At 31.6% G+C, this 22,665-nt stretch overlaps 1 protein-coding gene across 1 annotated transcript; it reads left to right on the plus strand.

Annotated features, from left to right (window-relative positions):
- The first annotated feature begins 7,185 nt into the window (after nucleotides 1-7,185).
- On the plus strand, nucleotides 7,186-17,225 carry LOC123714403 (odorant receptor 85b-like). Its single transcript, XM_045668643.1, has 9 exons — nucleotides 7,186-7,270; nucleotides 8,005-8,160; nucleotides 8,633-8,821; nucleotides 9,397-9,577; nucleotides 9,926-10,022; nucleotides 12,716-12,817; nucleotides 13,330-13,418; nucleotides 15,763-15,829; nucleotides 17,166-17,225. Exons 1-9 carry the CDS (start codon nucleotides 7,186-7,188, stop codon nucleotides 17,223-17,225), a joined length of 1,026 nt encoding a protein of 341 aa, XP_045524599.1.
- Nucleotides 17,226-22,665: the final 5,440 nt, after the last annotated feature.

Consider the following 22,665-nt stretch of genomic DNA (forward strand, 5'->3'; position numbering starts at 1 on the left):
TATAGACTAGTCGGAAGATCTTTTAATTCGTTTGGTAAATTATTGTAAACCTTAATAGCCATACAAAAGGTGTTTTTTCTAAACATTTCCAGATAATTTTTTGGCACAGCGAATTTCTCCCCATGTCTACTTCTTATTTCGACTTCTACATTCGACCTAAAAATATGCATGTTTCTGTGCACGAATAAGGACATTTCTTATATATAAATACAGGGAAGAGATAAAATTTTGAGCTTCATAACGCAACTATCAATACAGTTTTCTCCACAAATTGCTCTAATACATTTCTTTTGAGCCTTAAAAACCCTATCTACTTCAACTGAATTTCCCCAAACTATAATATTATACATTTTAACACTCTTTAAATTACATCAGTAAGTATTAATATTACGCAAATAAAGACATAATTAATTTGATATATGTTACTAAATATGTTCATAATCTACCCCTGACAGTCAACGGATGTATTAAATATGTTAATGGATATTATATAACATGCGTTACTGGGTTAATTGTGAGTTGTTTGCTTTAGTAAATTTATTCATGGTATCGAAATAACAATTCTCCTTTGTAAACGTATGTTGCTTGAAGTAATTTGATTTGCCGGAATAATGTTATAATACTGGCGAACTTGCTTTGTTCGAGTTAAATAAGCGTTTTTATATATTTGTAGCTTCAAGATTATGTAAAGTTTTGTAATTTTTGAGAGAATACTTAAACCACTTGGTTTTAGGGTAAAATAAATTATTTCTTTCAGTAACGAGTTAAAGTATGTAAATCAAAATTGAACACACGTGACGTACCAATATATAAAAAAAATATGTTGATAATTGTCAATTGTCAAAATAGTTTAAATACAAATTCTACATCAAAATTTGTTCCGCACAGAGCACATTACATTTTAAATCAAGAACATCAAACGAAATCTTTGTATTATCTGTTCCTATATTTAAAGCCCTTTTCTGGATCGTATTTGAGAGTAATCGTAGAACATACTCACGTAGCTCATTTCCTTAGTAATGGAGTTATATTCCGCGGCGCAATTTTCAATTTCCTAAACTCTTTCTGCATTATATCCGGTTTTCGCACCGGCTGCGATCGTTTTTGAGATTTTCTCTCGTTAAACCCGCTAACGAGCTTAAATTTAAATGTTCAATTTTTTGTCATTTTTAACTGTATGTCTGTCATGTTAACTTTTTAATACTTGTATTATTATATACTCTCAAATCAGTAAACTTTAATTTAAATATAGTGTGATTTATAAAGTAACGAAGTTCACGTTTTTTTGATGTTTAGGCTTACGTCCTTGCATAACTGGTTTGCAACAAAAAATATTCAGAAATATTTTCACCTACTAATGGCACACCTAATAATATTGACGAATTTAGCTGAGAATCAAACTTAAATACTTGTAAGTGACACGATATGTGCTACACTATAGAGGCTTTACCTGTTACTTGAATATACATAGATATATCGGCTTGGGGTTTGGGACTGCGGTCCTCATAGATGTCAATGTGGCAGTGACAAGCTAGGACATCACGGACTATCATGCCAAATAAGTGCTGGCCGCTTCTCGAGACATGCTGCGCTAAACGATATCATACGCCGGTCCCTTGCCACCGGCAACGTGCCAAGTCTACTTGAGCTGACTGGAATTGCAAGAGACGATGGCAAGAGACCGGACAGCATGAGTTTGATTCCATGGAAGATGGGCCGGGTGCTGGTATGGGATGCAACCTGTTCAGATACACTGACCCCTTCCCATCTACATTGAACGAACAACAGAGCTGGTGTGGCTTCCGATGCGGCCGAAAAAGCTAAAGCCTGCAAATACAAGGGTGTTGAGACCCTTGGTCCGTGCGGTCCTAACGCTATAAGGCTTTTTAAGGGTATATCAAAAAGGTTAGTCGACATCACAAGAGACCGAGGACCTCGGATAATAAGTGGTATGTAACTTCGACGGATGTGGCGATGTGGGGAAAGTATTAAAAAATGATTTTGTCTTGGTATAATTTAACTTTCGCACATCTGATATATTTTTCTATGAATTGCCTATGTGTTACAAAGGTGACTTACCCTTGTCTGAATAATTTGTAAAAATATTTGAATAACCTTACTTTTTGTATTTATTTAATCTTTGAACAATAGCCTTAGGAGATGACTCAATTTCCCTTGTTGCGCGTTTAGGTACATTGTGTAAATATTGTGTTTGTTTCTTTCAAAGTAATCGGTTTATTCACCGCTGTAGCGGTCTTTGTGGCAGGTCAGTTACGAGTTTGAAATAAAAAGATTTTTTAGAAACTAACAGACTCTAAATTGTAAAACGAATTTGACACTTCCAACGCGTTTGAAACCTCTTCCTTCTTTTTATATCTATTTTAATCACTGTTTGTAATCACTAATAACGTATATTTCTCGAAGTAATGACGCCAATAAATACGTATTTCGAAAGAAAGTCCACGTTTGGTACTAGAATACTAGTTATTGTATTGTACTGTGTATTGTATTGTACTATTGACATATTTTTTGTAAGTACATAACTAAGCAAGTATGCAATATCAAAGAGTTCCCATATACTATGACTTGATGGCGCGTATTTTGTAAGTCTACCTAATAAATAGTTTAATTCGATACTTTGTTTAATTTAGAAAAAATGCATATCATAAAATGTATAAATGCCGTATAAATAACAATGGCTTGTGGTGCAGTGATCTTAAAATGAATATTTTATTTTCTATATGAAGCATTTTAAGTATTTATAAAATCGAATTTAATCTTATAATGTGAATATTGTGACGTAATTAGAAATTGTTATTAGAAAACCACATTAAAAACTGATCCTGCGGTGATGTTTACACCCGTTACTCATGCCGTTTGCCTGACAAATGTAACTGCAATATGGCTTTTCGTTCAAATGGACGTGTTTTACGAGTGCGTCATTGTGACATATAGACTTGTTTTGTGCGAAGATATGAGCGTTAAAAGGAATTCGCTTTGGAACAACATTGTTTCAGCTGTTACAATTATTTGGTGCTGCGAAACGGTTGCGAATAAATTGTAGCAGAATTTGTTCAATGTAATCCTAATGTATCTTTATCTGTTGAAAATTATAGTGCGGTCTCTTCTGTGACTTTAATAGAAGATAATGATAATCTCTTTGCCAAAACCAAAAAGACACGGATGCGGTTCATATATTGATAGTACAGAAGAAATCTATTATAACGATATCGAAGGGACTACTCATATTCAGTAGTAAAAACCGATAGTCGTAACAGCCGATGACGTTGTATTAAGTATGTAATACAATAGAATACAGCCGGGAGCTTTGATTTTGATCAATATAACCGATATGTCTTTCTAAACGATGTCATTGGTAACGGTTTTGACTGTAGTCTATTTATTTCTAGTCACAAATAATTGGTTTGTACGGATTTAATTGAAATTTTAATGTCTATATCTACGATTTCATTCGAATAATAATATACTTACACACGCGTTCGGCAATCTGAGAGTCCTTGAGCGGCGGTCTCATTAAGCACCAGATCATTTATGTCATTTAGAATCAGATGAACCTACTGCCCGTTTGCCCCGTTTAAAAAAAATATAAACGCCTTTCAACTAAATTCACTTATTAAAACGCATAACTTAAAATTGAACTATAGACCATGGCGATTGTGTCTGATCGAAAATGGACTACTTTGTTTGTCAAGACAGATCATTGAATGTATAGAGTATTAAAAGAGATGTCTTCAGATAATGTTCTAATGCTTGAAATGTCGTTGTGTTGACAAGACACCATACCTACTAGAAACTCACGAAACACAAATATTTTACCTATAAATTAAAAATATATATGTCAGAGATTACATAATAAACGAACACGATGCGATTCGTTTTATAAGAATGGCAATGTTCTGTCTGTTTATGTTCTCAGGCGTGTGCCCGATACATACCTACACACCCACACTTACTCACACACACATACACACCCTCACTCTCTATCACAAACTCACACTCTCGCAACTTTATTTCTACTCACTTCTAACTAGTTGACTGTTTTCTTTCCTTATTTAAAACGTTAAATTGGTTTGCCTACCCATATATGTATGATTGTACTTTTTGTTACCAATTAGTGTGATTTTTCTCTGGAATGGAAGCCTGGTTATCCATATCACCTATGAGAATATCACATAAGAGAAATGCAACTTGATAAAAATGCTTGGTATGTTTGATTTTAAAAGCAAATTGTACTGTGTATTGATACCACAACATCTGGATTACTGAAAAAAACGAAGAACAACATTTTTAAAACGTCAGGCAGTGAAATCTAAGTGACAGAATATTTTAATGTCAAACTTGTAGGCGTGTAGGCAACGTCACACTATTAGTTCGAAATTCTAATCTTACCACGGAGAGAATTTTATTGAATTTTCCTAATTATGAATTAATAATAAAAAAACAACCAAAACAAGACACAGCGGAAAGTGGATTTGGATATCCTCCAATGAAAAGATCAAGATTGGAATTGTCTATATCAGTTCAAAACCCTTTATTGTTAGTGTCCCAGAATTATTTCAAAATTATGAAGTCCTTCAAATTTTCAAATTTCTACTTATCAATAGCAACACTTATTTTTAATCAAATAGAGTCTAAGAAACTTTAAACTCAAATGACAATGTCTATTGCTGGTCATGTTATACGACAGCTAGACAACAGATGGATATATAAGACGACATAATGGAAGGAACCTCCCGGGAAGAGAAGAGTGTACAGGCCAAAAAGAAAGTCGACGGATGACGTGATGAGTCTATTTTCTACTTTATTGTTGCCTTATCGGGCGGTCTTATCTAAAATCTTAAACTAAAAAAAAGAAATATTAGGCTGGGGGAAAAGTCTTTTCACATGTATGTATGAACTTAGTAGCTAATAAAATCTCTTTAGCTATACTATTTGTATCTAGCTGGTTTTGGTATCATTAAAAGTTTAAATTTTAAAGAAGATAATTTCAACTTAAAATTAGGAAAATGAGTGATTTTAATTTATTTTTCGTACTGTCACGATGAGGGAATCTAATGAAGAAATTTTACTACAAAAAAGGTAAATATGCAACGCAAGCCGCGAAAAAAATTTGCGATGTTTATGGACCTAGTGCAGTGTCTGTGAGAGTAGCACAAATTTGGTTTAAGCGTTTTCTATGTCAAAGATGCACGTCGCTCTGGTCGCCCTATTACGGATAAAATAGATACCATTTTTGAAAAAGTGAAGCTAGATCACCATATTAGTAGTTACGACGTAGATAAAGAACTGGGAATTGACCACAAAATAATTTTGGCGCATTGAAAAAAACTGGGTACACAAAAAAACTTTTCTCCCAACCGATTATGATGGGTAAAGTGCATAACCAAATCTTATAAAAAACACTAAAAAGCTAATCTCACGGTTTCATAAATTGCGATGCAATACAAAAGAATAAGAATTAAAAAGATCACGATTGAGCAGGTTAAGAAATATTTATGTAGAAGAGTTTTGAATAATGTTAGAGAGGTAGCCAATCGCATGGAGTCGGGCAGCCTATTCCACAACTTAATGGTGGAGATCACAAACCAATTGCCTCAGAAGGATAAGCTGGAATTTCCAAAAGGCATTTATTAGAGGATCGTAACTATAGTTATAAGGACCCAATTTAAATTCATTTTTAAGATAAGAGCCAGTTTTGGGATGGAAAATAATTGAGTATAGAAGCTGAAGGAGATGTGCGCCACGCCCGAGTCGAATACGAGTAGGTAGCCCGAGCTGCCTGCGGAATTTAGACATATGGTCATATTTCCTAAGACCAAAGAAAACGCTTACATAATTACGCATTTATATGTACTTTTACATTAATACACAGGCATAACATTACGCAACTAATAAATGCCAATCATAAACAGTCAATGCTTAGATTTTATGTGCTGTTTCAATATAAGTACTACTTACTAATAGCCGTTCTATCAAACCTAATTGGTACGTCTATAGAAAAGCAAAATCTGAACCATGTTATTTTTAATAATGCAGGCGTTTGAAAAAGCTTTAACTAAATTATATACACAAAAATGAACGTTAAAAATTGGATATGTTATTTTTAATGGAACGGGAGGCTTTTTATTTCAATAAGAAGAGTATTTTGTAACATCAGGTTAAATTGACCTGGATAAGTAAATGAAATGTCTGTTTTATAGCAGCAAAAGCACTAATATTAAGACTTGAAGTATTCGTATGAACTTTTAAAGAACTTCCATTCAATAGTGTAAAATCGTATTAAATGATTGTATGAGTAGTATTGAAGTATCTAGCGACACACAGGTAACTCTTCCGGTCTTATTTATTTATTCCGTTACTGCAACTACAGCTAAAAGAATTTTCAAAGTTCATATTGAAATATAATATCCACGGTGCTGCCGTTGCGAAATGCGATTTCATACAAAATCACGTAAACTATATTCCCGACACAATGTATTTTGATATGTATAGAAAACTTGGATATAAATTGAAAATGCAGTATCAGTATTTCAAATTAGTAATGAAATCCCATCGGTAGCCAACCACTAAACCACCGAAGTTGTAATTATATCATAGATCATTTTATACTATATTAAGGCTAAATGTTATTTTATTTTCATCTCACAAAGCTGTATAAATATTTAATTAACAGTGTTGTGTGAACTGACAAAATATTTAACATTGGCTTTTTAAATTCATAGTGAATCATTTATCCCAATTGGCAGCGTCGGACGCCATTAAACTTAATATTGGTGGAGCTTCGCGTCCTCTAAAACAAATATTTATTCGTTAGCGCTTTTTATGCCTCTATGTTTTTTTATTTAAACCTAAAATTTACTTCAATTGTATTCAAAACACGATCATCGTTTTAATTGGACATGTTTTAGGTATTTTCTTTTTAATAGTAATATGGGAAAGTACACTTACGCGTAGTAAGATACTATACTCAATTATATTATCTGGTAAAAAACCATGCATTTTAACGATAACCCTGAGTTTTTTAAATCATATTCAACGATTATGGTTTATATAGGACTGACTGGTCTGGATATATTTAATCAAAAGGATAAAATCCAGTTTAAGATTAAATATTTTTACGTTTTTTATTTCTTTTGTCACATTACATCAATGCTGTGTCACTGGATGTATGTTGTTAGGGAATTCTTGAATGGAACCAAATTGCTGGAGATACCAATTGATTTCTCATATTGCAACAATAATTTGGAAGGTATGTATACATATATAAGTGTCGCAGAAAAAGCGTGTTTTAGTGCTAGCTAATATTCTTTTTTTCTATTTTAGTTTTGTTAGATGTTTAAAGTTTGCTCAGACAAGTTTCTATTACATATAAGGCAACTATGTTTGAAGACGGAGTTGATTATTAAAATAAACAGTATTAATTAGTAGCCCTTTGCTGCAAGTACCTTAATCAAATGTATCGTAGCAACTTCTATTTAAAGACTCGTACCGGCGGCACAGTACAATTGTGTTTGCACAATTTTTAGAGCAAATTAATTGCAGTAGTTATGTCGTATAACGATAGACAAAATTTAAAAAAAAAACTGTTATTTATGTAACAAATATAATAACGTAGTCCACTTTATATTATTGCATGATATATGCGATTATTGTTTGACGAGTATTCTAAATCAAAGCAAAATCTACTTTAAGGAAGGGTCAAACCATTTTGTGACTGTTTTAACAGTGCTCAAGACGAGACAACTCGACAGAGTTGGAATTTGGGTTGGAATTGGTTTTGGATGGTGTTGTTTGTTGTTTGGTGAAACAATTGTCTAACGTTTGAAAAACATTTTCCAGTCAGGTGCTTTATTTATTTATGTACTGCAATGTTGGCCATTTATTGTGGTCCTTTGATCCGGAATACAGTAGATAAACTTATAAATTACTAAATGCAGTTTGTCCTTTGCAACACTAACTGTGTTCTGTTTTTCTATGTTTCAGCGCTCTTGATATTCATTCAACTTTTTACAAAAAAGGATGATATAAAAGATTTTGTATTTAAAATGGAAAAACAATGGCGGCGCGATGACGACTTGTCACCAAAACTAACCAGTGTAAAGCGGGAATTAGTTAAACAAACCGATCTTTATATTCAAAGTATTTATATATTTTTTTAATAATCTCGAAAATTTAAAACGAAAAAAGTTAACGACGCTGATACGACTAGTTGTAGTCAGCCCGTCAGTTAGTAGTTAGACAAGTCGATAATCTTGTGTTCAATAAAAGTCTAAGTATTAATATAATTGAGCGAAGTTAAATTAGAAGTTAATATTCTTCTTTTGGTGCCTCTCAATTACTGGTGGTTGGCCGTCAGAAGTTCAATTATAGGCATGTAAATTATCTGCAATCTGTGTCATAGGTTGACAGTTTTTAATTATATTCAAAATCGAATACAGGTCTTTGGAGTGCTAAGTGCAAAGGAGTGCTAATCTTTATTGTTAATTATAAAACAGTTGTTTGTTCACTGGATTTTAAATGTATTCTACACAGCCAACTACTTTTCATAAGTGAAAATGTAGGTCATATACAATTCAATCATCTTACGCATTATCATTTATTATTGTTCCAGTTTCCTGTTTATCAATATCCATTGTTTGCAGTATATATTTACTGAACCCGCTGTTTATGGTCTTGGTAAACAAGTTCATTCTTCATAGGAACGTGTCTAATACCGTTGCATTAGGATTAGCTACCCCATTTAACTACGAAGATAACTTTCTTAGTTATATTTTGCTGGTTATTGTTGAATATCGATTGGGTATGTTTGTTTACGTAAAGTGTTTACCTCGAACTTTATGATAGTTTCATCAAATATTTGCATCTGTCAATACTCTAGATTTAGATACAAGAATTTCAATACAATTAGCAAGACAACCAATTGGATTTGAGCGGTGCATTTTCGTGCTTCAAACGAGTCCGATACACCTACTAAACGCTACTTAGTTTTTATACGTTAATAGCAGTATGATAACTACAGAATTTTATTAGCACATTGATCATTGTTTAAAATTTACTTGAATCGCATCCAAGTACTTCTTAGTAAAATTATTGTATGGGTAGAGGGCTTAAATTAATCTAATAAAATGCCTGTGTCTTACATATCCATGCCTGTCTCATTTTGATGTAAATCTGTCCTATGCTGAAGCTGGAAGTAGTTTAATTATAGAATTGGAAGAATTATGCGGGATTCATCACGTCAAGTAAAAAAACGTTAAAATTGTCAAATGGAAGCGACTTCCCACGACAGGGAATCCTGATTTCTCTTTTAACATCCTTTTTTATTATTTCTATTTTTAAACTTGTTTATGGAACTTACATATATAATATCAACAGCCATGATAGTAGCCTACGAGTTGCAGTGTAGTCAATACTTCATAACAATATCTATGGACCACTTAAGAGTCTTGTTCATTCTAATACAAGACGAATTTAAGGAAGTCATTCGTTTGCCAAATGATGCGAATAAAGAGAAGAGATTCAAAGAAACAATACAACGACATTCTAAGCTATTGGAGTAAGTACTCTCAAGCTGATGCCTACTTACAAAATTCCAAATAAATAATTATTAGATAGCTTTCCTACTTCCCTTATAATTTGCCAATGACATAATTTATCGATGTAACTTATAAAATCTTCATTGGTATTTAATAGCATAGATATTTTTTTTCAGAAATCAAGACTGACTATTTTAAAGCACAAGTTTATATCATACAATAGCATTAACATATATATATATATAATAATTGATAATAATAATTGACATAATACAAACATAAATTAATTTCAATTTATGTTTTTATCGGCTTATTCCGCTTTTATGACTATAGTTTAGAATATTTACGTTAAAATTTTCTCTTTGCAGATTGCTTTGGGATCTGAACGGAACATTTGGTTATCTATTCGCAATAAATTATATTTTCCTATCATCTACCATTTGTTTTTGTGTTATATCAGCATGCGTAAGTAAACAATCAGGCATGATTAGTAAATCACGAAAACTAAAACCATTCATAAATAACATAAGTAATCGAAAATAATTGGACATAATCATTATCTGAATCTATTATAGAATACTTTTACGCTTTTTTTTCATTAAAAATCTGTCATAGTTAAAAATACTTTCTCGTTAGAGTTAATACTCTAACGAGTAAAGTATACCCTTATCTTTAAAAAGAATAGATACCAGATTACTGTAACTGTACTGTAAGGGCTCGAAATTTGACCTAACCATTGTATAATCTTTCCGGAGGACTTATTTATTTTATTGAAACCTAGATTGTCCAAAACATTATTATCAAATATAGTAGACTGCTATCCAATAGCTTGTGCTACGCCGTAGCACCTTTGTCACGGAGAACATTGAAGTTTCAATATCGAAATCAGACAATATAGAATAGATGACGACAAAGCTTTGATACTTTAGCTTTATAGCATAAACTTTTAATAACTTTAGGAAATATTTTGTTGCAAGTATGTGTGTCGTGTCTGCACCCTCGACTTTTTGTGTCTATGCCATGCCGATTTCCTCACGATGCATTTCTTCATCGTACAAGCGAGTGTTGTTACAGCAGTATTGGTGAAGCCGGGGCTCGAACCTACGACCTCAGGGATGAGAGTTACATACTATAAGAAGACTCTTTAAATACCTATTGCGCATATATTTTATTTACATTGCAATATCAGAATTGAACGAAAAACGCACACAGCGTTTAACATCGAGGTTTGGATTCGATTTCCGACAAAATTTATTTTTTGCATAAATGTGTGATTTTATAATAATTCTTAGATGTCATTACGTCTTTACACATATAGTGTAAAAATTATTGATGTTTGCAGAAAGTAAATCATAAGTCAAATCATATAAATCATAAACCTGCTACAATATACCTTAAAAATTTCATAGTTCAGGTTGCGTTTGTCAACACAAGTCCCGTATTTATATTTCATTTAAAAATAATATTTGTGGAAAATAAAGTTCAAATATATGTTTAAAAGACATATATTAACACAAAGTGACGAGTACATACATAGTTTAGAGCAGAATACGTCAAAAATAGACGTAAAATAAACTGTGAACAGCAGACTAATTTATAAATTTGTTCAAAATTACTATATTTTCTATAAATATGTGATTTCGGAAGTGTATTATAGTGACTATAGTGAATTGTGATACTATTGTGTTGTGGATTTTGTCGGTAGGGTAAACCAATACCTACGTGACTAACAGAACAAGTATAAGTCATTCGCGACGTCACTAGAAATTGGCACCTATATCAGAATTTCAACGTAATTTATACTTAACCAGTTAGCCGTTTGCGTAAACTGTTGCCTTATCAAAATAATTTTAAGTTCGAGTCAGTGTTTGTCTAGATCTTCTTTTTCTTTTTTTGTAATTAAGTACTGATAAAATACAGAGTTAAGTATTTAGAAAAAATAAGTAACAATAATAAATAGAATATGGAGGAAATAAAAAGTATATTAAAGGGCTATGCAAAAAGCAATCAATCAGCAAAAAACTGATATGCAGCAAATGAAAGAGGATATAAAAGAAACTATCAAACGTAATATGGATGAAAAATTTAAACAACTAGAAACCAAAAATGAAGTTTTGGAAGAAAAATTGGAAGTACAACTAATAAAAATTAACCAGTTAGAGAGAAGAATTAGGAGGAAAAATCTACTCATTTTTGGAGTGGAAGAAAATGAAAAACTTACGACGACTTACGAAACAGAGTTCTTGACTTAATAAACAGTATTTTAAAAGTTAAATGTGATTACAATGGCATTAAATATGTTAGGAGGCTTGGTGACAGGGCAGAAAAAGCAGACCAATAGTCCTAACGCTACAGTTAAACTCAAAGTTAATATCCAAAAAATAAGAAAAAATTAGATTCTACCCCATACTACACAAAAGAAGTCTTCCCTCCAGAGATTCTCAATAAACGAAAATAATTATAATTTGAAGTTAACAAAGAAAGAGAACAAAGGAGATTGGCGATCCTTAAATATGACAAAATAGTATGGTTAAACAACCGAAACCAACAAATTTTAAAACCAAGAAGTTACTTATTTTGATCGTTTTATAGCAATCATCAGTCAGAATCAATCAATCAGAATGAGTATCAGTCCTAAATTTAGTCTTTGTAGACCTAAATATTTCAATTATTTAAGCATATTGTCCTACAAGCGACACCCATGATACAGGGATGTCGTTGTTTTACGACCAACTCCAACACGCTATTGATCAAAGCAACAAAATCTTTTATTCTGATGGGAGACTTCAACGCAGCAAAAAAATAAAGAACGTATTAAAGGTAATTATTGTTATCTCAAAATAGAGGGGGATGGAGCTAATTGGAGGAGGCCTATACTCAATAAGAGGTCCTTGAAAAAAAAAATTATGTATATATATATACATATATATATTATGTGTGTGTATATTTTGTAAATTTTTCAAAGAATAAATAGTGGCTTAATTATTATTATTATTATTATTATAAATTAACCTTACAAATTATTATTTATTAAACCCGTTTAATCGCTTTTAAAATCACCCTAGCGTATCCGTTTAGTAGTAAATATTCATGTAAAAAGGTCAATGTTTACTTATAAAATACATATCAGTATTTTACAAATTCATATAACGTTTCAGACGGATGGCAGCTTGGAGGATTTAAAAACACTATGTATTTCCTTTCTTGTCATCGTCAACGTGTTTTACTGTTGCAGAGGTGGTGAATATTTAGCAAATACGGTAAGCAGAATTCATGTTAAAGATATTACGATTTATATTAACCTTTTGTTGTTTGCAAAGACGTATTTGTGACCCCAATACAATACATGCCGGCAAGTAGATGAGAAAGTCTACCGTCATTTTCTAATTTAGAAAAATATTTTATTTAAAAATATTAAGTTTATTTTGTGAACGCACAGATTTTGTGGCTTGGTGGCTGATAGGATCCACTAAAGACGCTGAATTTTGCCCTTATATATCTTTAGTTTTTTTTTATATTGAACTCACCTTTTAGCGTCTCCGGTAGATCACTCCAAAGTATTGCTGCCGTAATGTTTGCTCATATCCGTTCGTAAGCTAAATTTATTTCATTTCCTACGGTTTGTGATACATTTTATTAGAAATTGTTGATAAAAAAATACTAGTTATTTTATTCTTAATACTTATAAACAAATTATAAGAGATAAGGACCAAAACGTAAGCTATCATAGATCTTAGTACGTATAAAGTTAAATTTTAAAACATTTTTTCAGGCGTCTGAAGTTTCTACCGCCATATATGATGCACCGTGGTATGAATTACCGAAAAAGTACAGAAAAGACCTAATGTTTATAATGTCAAGGTGATTTGATATACTATTTACACTTTACGTCCTGCTGCCCTGCATACTATTTCTTCTAGGAGTGATATCAATTGATACTTTTGGTTTCAAGGCCTACATATGTATATGTTAAATTAAGTAAAATTGTCGCTCTAGGAAGCAGCGACAACTTCTATAACATGTTGTATGAGTTAGTATATATCTCTATTACATACCCAGAAATACTTCTTGTAGGTTTTAGTACTGCAATTTATATGAAAATGGTCAGTTACACGATTATCAATACAAGGAAAAATGACCGTTATTATAGCATATCCGAAATTTCATTCAAAGACTATTAAAGTGATATACATTATAATATATCAAGTATAAAGTCACACTCTTACACATACACATCCGTACGTATAGTAGGACATATTTAGTTTGTGTGTTATTTGTTAAATTACTTATATATATTTATTATTTGTTAGTGATTCTTTGTATTATTTTATCTTGTTTTATGTGTTTAACTGTTAATAGTCGGTTCAAAGAGAATAATTATAGGTATATAAATGATTATGTGTAAAATGTATAGTTGTAACAGATATACAACCCTGACATATATATTTTATACTTAAGAGTTACCAAATCCAACAATACGATATAATTAGGGATTCGTACAATTGTAACTCTTTGTTACATATTTAGAATTGTATTTTTGTGTTTCCAATATAAATAAAGAAAAATTAACTTATACCACGTTTAAAACGAACTGGTTTGTTTACTTCGTAAGCCATATTAAATTTGGTATGGCATGCCGAGCGGGTCGCGGGTCGCACTGCTTTGCATAGTTAAACGGCAGTTTATCCACTTTTCGCCATTACTGAACTGAATTTACACAATTTATATTGATCTGTAGCTTGCCGTGAATTTCAGTTAGCCTGAACTGAAGTAAGTCTTTTCTATAAATTGCATACTTTATAGTTAAACATTATTACTAACAATGTTAATAGACTTTAATCATTGCTTAATTACTGAGCCAAGATGTGACCATGCAGGTCAGACACGACAATAAACGGATACATAGAATTTTTTTTATGATACTTTGAATCAAGTGCTGCTGTGCCGCCACACCTGCAATGCCGGGCGGCTTTCGTGTGTGCCGCCGACCTTTGAGAGCAATTATTTAAAAAAAATATTTACATAAAATATAGCTCTATTTTATGTAAATAACAATCATCTAATGACGTGTCATCATAATGACGATTAAAAACTGTGTCCAAATAAATGAGCAATGAAAGTAATTAACAGAAGAAAGAAAATATGGTAATGTTCTGCAGCACATATTTTATTATAATTCTAAAGTAACTTTTATATTATAATTATAATCTATATCAATCAGATGTTCGAGATAAAAGATTCTAAGTCAAAAAGTTCAATAACTAATGTTTTTATAAAATTTATACTTTTTGAGTGAAACAGCTACTTACTAAGTAAGCATACCGTAGTATAAATAGTAATAGAAATTATTTTGTCATTTTTTAAAAGTATGGAAACTGAAACAATATCATTGTCCTTATGACTTCTTTTTAAATAGTTTTAATTTTTGTTAAAAGTGCTATTGTTATAGTACATACATCATGGTACTTTTAAATTTAAAATGAATTGTTTCCGATAAAAATAAAATGTATATCCTTTCGTGACATTAACTTAAACAATGAAATGATATAAAGTAAAAATAACTGTAATCAAATTAATTTATGAAAATAATTTCACACAGTTATCTAAACATGATTATCTTAATCACGGTACAGCAGGTATCCATGGGCCGTCGTCATTATTTAACATTAGTACGTAAGGCCCTTACCCTTTGTTCTTTTGAAAAAGTAATTCTATATCATGATTATAAATGTGAAAGGTTTTTCGAAATTCTTTAATTATTGTCTGTATCTTACGTATAACTTTTATCGCTAATTATTTCTGCCTTTTTAGATATACTTTTGAATAAATGTATCGTATTAAATTAACTTGTTTAGCGTTGTTTAATTGGTATATAACGTGGTGCTCAAAGATATAGATACTTTTGTTACACACCAAAGGATCAAAAACAACATTTTACATTTTAAATAAAAGAATAAACGCAACGTTTCTTACGGAGTTCAATTAGCAATACTTTAATGATTTTATAGATAACTTTAAATTAATAAATACATTGCTTATTATTATTCTGGAGACGTGACTAGTTTTCAATTCATGATCATGGATTTAGAGTATTATTTGTACAAAACAACTCATGAATAATAAAGACAGACGAAAAAGAAATCAGCAGTTTAAAACATTGTAAGGAAAATATGAAAGATGCTAATATTTTGTTACCGTTTCTCAGATCTCAACGTGTAGCATACGTGACCTCCACGAGTTATATAAAGATATCATTGAAGACATTTATACGGGTAATAATTTATGAGCTTACAGTTACGATGTTTACTTTGTAAAGCGTTATACATATAAGTTTTCGACCACAGCATGTTTCATGTTTCATCCATAATCAGGCATTTACGTTTAGTATCATTTTTTATTTGTTTTGTTGTCTACGCTTTCATCGTCCACGCATATTATTAATATTAGTGCGCAGTAGTCTAACACAGATTTTTTATGGTACAATCTATAGTGTAACTATAATATTTACTTTGCTGTGTGATGTCAAACACTGTTGTAAATGTGTTTTTATTTTTAAATCAAACCCATGACATTTTCGACTAACCCATTAAGTATTCATTATTGTCGCTTGATTCTCTTTGATACCTACGTGTTTGCGTGTTGTACCCACAATAGTGTTTACATGCTCCTATTACACTGGGACTTGCTGATAGAGTTTCACCTCTTGTTTTATTTTATTTATTAACAATAATTGACAGTGTTACCATGGAAAATCATGACGTAAGGTAAGCTCCTCATGACAGTCTCAGATGCTTACAAACATTAAACAAAAAAATCTGAGCGCTTAACGGTGAGATTCTGACCAATTCTTCACTTCCATTACGCCCTTGATTTGTAAACTAGCAATAAATTTAGAACTATTTTTTACTGACGTTCATAAGTGTACCTTTAGCTGTATAATTGATATTTTGATTTGATTTTGAAACATATTACAGTTCCACTTAGCAACGGCTGCTTTAACAATTATATATAATCCGGTTACAGAAATTTCATTTTGAAATTAGTTTAAAACTGAAATGTTTGTTTTTGGCCAAAAACTGCGAAATGTTAGGGAAAGTTTTTAAAAGTTTAACTTGTATAATGGAGGATATTATATATTCAATATGTTAATTTAACTGTATTTTTTTAGATAAAAAGTTGAATAAAATAGAGGCAAAAAGCTAAACTATATATAATTATTACCACTAAAATTTTCTGAAGTTGCTTAAAATAGTTAATTTGGTTTAATTAATTCTTACAATTTATTAAGTTTGTTCGTTTTAATTTATTTTGTTTTGCTTTAAAAGCGGACGTTTTCAGTTTGTCCTGTGAAAATTTATGTTTATCAGTTAGGCCTCCATGCACTTGTCAATTTCGTAAATAAGTGTATGTTTATCCTTAGAATCGGTTATCAATATCAAGATGATTTTAATTTAATTTTCTTATTTAAATCGTGCGTGTTCTATTTGGGAACTCTCTCCGTTTCCAAGTTTCATCTGAATCAGTTCAGTAGTTATTGAAGCGTATTTCAGGAGAGTATATAGGTAATTATATTTTTCCTTTTCAATTTACATTTGTTTTTTTTTTCAGATTATGAACATGACCTGGTCATTCATTTCCCTCATAACTACAGTTTACGACACTAAGTAAAAAGAAAATTTAACGTTTTAAAAACTCTTGCACTTTCATATAGTACCTCTATTTGCCTTGATTTGCCTTCTACGAAGGACGTTCTTTGCCATCGTCACCTAACATTGCAGTAGGTACCCTTTTTAATAATCACAATTATTATTATGAATGAGTCTTGGCCTCAGATTATAACTGTTTTATCATCCATTTTAGTCATGGCGGTTCACGATGATTTCCTTCACCGTACAAGCGTGTTAGATGACAGAAAGTCCATTGGTGCACAACAACGATCGAATCTACAACCACAGAAATGATAATCGCACACGTAAGCCGGCCAACACTATAGAATAAGGATGCAGAATAAAATTATTACATATATTAATTTAATTCTCGTCGGAGTTTAAAGCTTTATTATTGAGCTCCAATTCACCACAAATTGTTAGATTACTAATTATAAAGCCACGTTTAATTAATCACTATGTATATATTTTATTACTGATTTTACACATTGTTATAACAGTCATATGGAGTTATGAATAATTTTAGTTTATCGAGCAGTATTAGTAGCGATCCCAGAGTTTTTGTTAACACATTCCATATAGTTATTTTAATATGATGAGGATGCCGCTACGATTACGTAATTCTAAAGTTTCATAAACAAAACTTAGATAAAGTCTGACGTTTGGGAGAAACGTCAAAAATGTATTAGATAACATACGAGAATCATAGTCTATGCTAAGTCTCGAGTCTTACTCTAAGTACTTTTTACTTTTTACTTTTTATTTTTAATGTATCATCTTTTCTTTCTTTTACTTTAGTTTGTTTTTTTTTGTTCCTGTTTAGTTTTGTCTTAATAACTGTGTATAACATGTATTCTTGCACTTCTTGCCTATCTTATGTAATTTAATAAATTTTTTTTCATTACTCACAGTGGTTGCTTGGAAGAGATCGCTCGAAAGCGATAAGACCGCCAGTTGCCCTCCTTTTGATCTATTTATGTTCAATGTTTTTTAGATTGTAATGTTACGAAGTGTTAATAAATAAATATGTGTCGTTGGGAACACTTTTGTATCGCTATTGAGAGCGGTACCGAGAGAATCTTTGGTTTCAGCATTTTTTTATGCAAGTCTTTTTGTACCTATTTTTTAGGTTGAACACATGTTGATTTTTTCGCAATGTTTTCCTTTACCGCACGCGAGTGTTAGCGTATTAAAACAGATTAATCATTGGTGCACAGCCGGGGTTCGAACTTACGACCTAAGGGATAAAAGCTCGCTCAGGCCACTAAAATGCTGCTCATCCACACCTTGCATCGAACTCTTTATAATGTATGATTATATGAAAGTTGGGTAGGTCAATCATCTATTCTAAAATAATAATAATAATATCAACAATAGTGCTAAATCTGCACACCTAAAATTTAAGTTATGAAAATTTAAAAGCAAAATATAATTGCGAAACGGAACTTCGTTTGTTTACTTTTAAATAATTTATTTGCTTGATGAAATTTCCTAGAAACTCGAACGATATAAAACATTCTAAAGAGGTAAGCGAATAGAAAAAATCAAGTGCCATTAAAAGTTCCGAGTAGGTACTCTAAAGTTGGAGCAGTAATAAAATTATACTGGACTCAATGTTGAACTTTCCAGGCTTCTAACTAGCTACAGTTTATATAATCAATGTCACTTTAAAACGACGGTGTCGATTCCAAATTCGACGAGTTTCGAGTTTTTTATATAACCTAGTTAAAACACGTTAATAGCAAAGAAGGTTTCATTCGAATATATTTATGCTTTAAAACTCTTTAGCATTACATATTGTCAACATACTTAGGGTAATATACTTAGCAAAAGGACACAGATAGATACTGTGTGTAGTGTCTCCCTATACACAGGAGACCATAAGAAAAACGAACAAAGTTTATTGCACAATAATACAATAAATTATTTTTAAATTTAAATTTAATCTCATATAAGATTAAATATCTATAAAACTAAACCTTATCTGATCTATATACCTTAGAGAAATTGTGGGCTTATGTCTTTTCGAGGATTTGATAGTTGACGTGACGAGATGAATGGGTGCTTGAATGCGAGGGATATACAGTGTAAACTTTATATAACGACACTGAAGGGGCTGTGCACTTTTGCACGTTATAGAGAGTGGTTGATAATTGCTGAAAATAAAAATAGTATAGATAATCCATGAATCCTACTTATTTTTTCATGGCCAACAACTAGTGTAGACTACACGTGCTAACAATCCCAATTTGTAAACGAATTTCTTATAAAGTTCATATGCATGATGCTGAGAGTCGCCTTTTTACTAATTTTAGCAAGTTAAAAAGTACTTTATTACTAAATTGTTATTGAGAGTGGGTGTAATGCTATGTAGAGTGTATGATTGTGATGATTTACTTATTAGTGTTTGTTTGTCTATAAGCGAAGTCACCAAAATAAAATACATAATAGCATTTTATTTTTCTTGTCCGAATGCAGCAGTGTGCCGAGCGTTGGAAAGCTTTTATAATTAAATAAAAGTGGGGGTTGACATTGACAACAAACGCTAAGTGGGTTGCCTAATTCGTATAAAGCATTACATATTAAAATTTAACGAAATGTGAAGAATGCTCTGAACGAATGGTGCTTTGAATTTATTTTAAAATGTTGGTAATTTGTTTCATTGTTATCTTTAAACATGCTATTTTCATGTTGTATGCATGCAATATGCTGTTTTAGTGGCATAATTTCTCAAGAAATAATGAGTTATAGCATAATGATTACTGTTTTATGGTCAATTTACTGAGTTTAAATTGGAGATTGTCCCTACTGAATCTACAAAGATTTATATTTAACTGAAAAAAATACTGAAAACTTCTAAAACTGATTTCAGTTTACCATACCATAGTTTTTTCATTAATTAATTATACGTAACGGTAATAATACGATTTCCAGCAAAACACTGTTATCAAATTGAATTTTTAGGTTTAATTAAGTTTTCAAGTAAATAGAATTGTCGCTATATATTAATCGTCAATTTATATAAAATGGCTGTACGATTATTAATTATAACACAGATGTGATTGCTATCCAACACTAACTATTTGATAAATGAAGACACGTAGATATTGAGTTTCATACAAACCAGCTGAGCACTTCCTTACTTCCTGAACCTTGTTATAAATAACTTAATGTACAAAGTCTCCATTAAATTATTGATAATAGAGGAAGTTAATAGCTGAAGAATGGTTCAACTAAAATAATTTAATACGTAAAAGTTTTCTAAATATTTTTTATACTTTTTTGTAATAGAAGAACATGTCTTTTTTACTTTTGATTTTATTACTTAAAATTAAATTATAATTATAATTATATATATATATATATATGTAATAATTAAGCGCAAAATATTTTGCTTAGCGCAAACCTCGAAGGCCTGGACCAATTCGAAAGTTTTTATTTATTCAGCAAACAGACTTTGTATGTATCTTAGCTTGCACCACGATATGGGGCCTTTCAAGTATTACGTTAGCAGATTTAATCCAATTTATCCCCCCTCACCCCCCTCTTGTCAGCAAAAGTAAGCAACGCTCTCAACAATAATAGTATATAAACGTATTATTTTTTTGTAGAAATACTTGAAAATGCATTTCGTTTTCAAGTTTCGTTTTAAGTAAAGAACCATTCATTCCAATTTTTGTCGTGTTACACTTAACGATATAAAAACTACGCCAGACACCCAAAGCATATGTCCCTTATCACCATAGCGTACGCACAGACAGAAAGAGACGTGAGATTATAAGTTATAATTCAGTAAAGTCAAATTAAAATTAATTTACTACAAGAAACTCTCGGCCTCTTCTTGTGATTTACAAAACCCATAGTAGCCAATAACACAACAATACAAATATGTATATCCATACGGCGATTGGCCTGGCGCCGTGCCAGCGTCTCAGTCCTTCGAGTCACAACGGTTGATATTTATTATTATTTATACATGAAATTCCGTATAGCAAATGATAGAATGAGGTCATACCGTACTTAGACCATATATTTTACAAATTTTGCTTAGAAGATAAAATTCCTAAGACAGTCTACTGTTTACTACTAGACAGTAGTCCTAGTTATACAGTCATAGTAATTAATTGTTTATATAACGGCAAATGTAAGCAGAATAACTGTTGGAAAGTTATAGCTACAGAAAATGTGTACGGATTCTCCAAATAAAGTCATTTGAAATACTTTTCAAAGGATTCAGTTAAATTGACCTTTCACAGCCTTCTGATGTAGTACTTTTATTTTACGTAAATTTGAGGTTTATGTAAAGATCTTGTACTTCAAGCGCTTCTAGTATTCAACACGGTCAAAGTTATTTTTTATAAGGACCTATCTGTGTTAATAATGTGACACACCAAGAGACCCATTTTGGTTGTCTATCTCTAACGAACATCTATTTAAAATTGGTGACAATGCGAGGTCCGAGCGGTATGTCTTAAGTCAAGGATAACAATTACCAAACCGGTGATCCGCCCCAATAACCGATAACAGGTCATGATGCTGCCTCGTCCAGGTGACACACTCAGCTACAACGGAAGCACCTCTCTTCTAGGCACTTTTTCCAGATAACGCCCGAAGCATCCATGCCAAGACAGTACATGCGAAAGCCGAACACGGTACCGTTTTTTTAATGAGGTGTCAATGCGCTTACGCAATCCTGCGCCATGTTCGTTGAGCTTGATGCGGAGACTATGGGGCTGGGTCTACACTCAAAGCCCTCTGGTATTCAGAGGGCTATAGAGATCCTACGCACAAAAAGCACCACAGCCGGGCTTAAATAGGCTGTTCAATTACTATTTCACCTCGTATATCCAGAATGTTTTTTCTTGTCTGGACTGACCGAGTAAAATATAAATATAATTGCTTCAAATTAAGCAATTGTGCACTAGCCGATAAATATTGTACAATTAAGTATGTGTGGCGTTATTTTAGTTGCGCAGTCGGTATTGTCGACTACATCGCAATTAGCAACGAAACTGCTCCGCACAAAGCTAATTCGAAACATTTTTTCTTTGTGGTTGTGGAATGTGCTAAATGTGTAATCAAATAACATGTGGAAATAACTAGGTAGTGTAACGAATGTTTGTATATAAAATATAATTTATAATCTGTACTTTGTAAAATAATTGTTATTTATATAACTGGGAAGACACAGGATTCTGAAATACAGTTCGTAATGTAATCTTGGTTATGTCTAACCCCAGGAAGTAATAAAAATATTTGTTTTGTTTTATTTACAAATAAATATTGAGTTACGAGAGTGTAATAATAGAAAGATTATCGCAGTGTGCATAATATTGGTTTACTTTTTAAATGGTATTTCCATTTAAAAAATACGTACCTCCCATAGTATTTTTTGTTAATATTCTGGAGTTCATCACGTCCCTTGAATTTCAGTAGTTTGT

The sequence above is a fragment of the Pieris brassicae genome, chromosome 9, assembly GCF_905147105.1.
Source record: "Pieris brassicae chromosome 9, ilPieBrab1.1, whole genome shotgun sequence".
NCBI classification, from domain to species: Eukaryota; Metazoa; Arthropoda; class Insecta; order Lepidoptera; family Pieridae; genus Pieris; species Pieris brassicae.

Excerpts from the sequence above, each read along its gene's own strand:
- LOC123714403 (XM_045668643.1), top strand. The coding sequence starts at position 7,186 with ATGTATGTTGTTAGGGAATTCTTGAATGGAACCAAATTGCTGGAGATA. Across the intron at positions 7,271-8,004 it reads TTGCAACAATAATTTGGAAG|CGCTCTTGATATTCATTCAA; the intron begins GTATGTATACAT and ends TCTATGTTTCAG. Across the intron at positions 12,818-13,329 it reads GTGAATATTTAGCAAATACG|GCGTCTGAAGTTTCTACCGC; the intron begins GTAAGCAGAATT and ends ACATTTTTTCAG.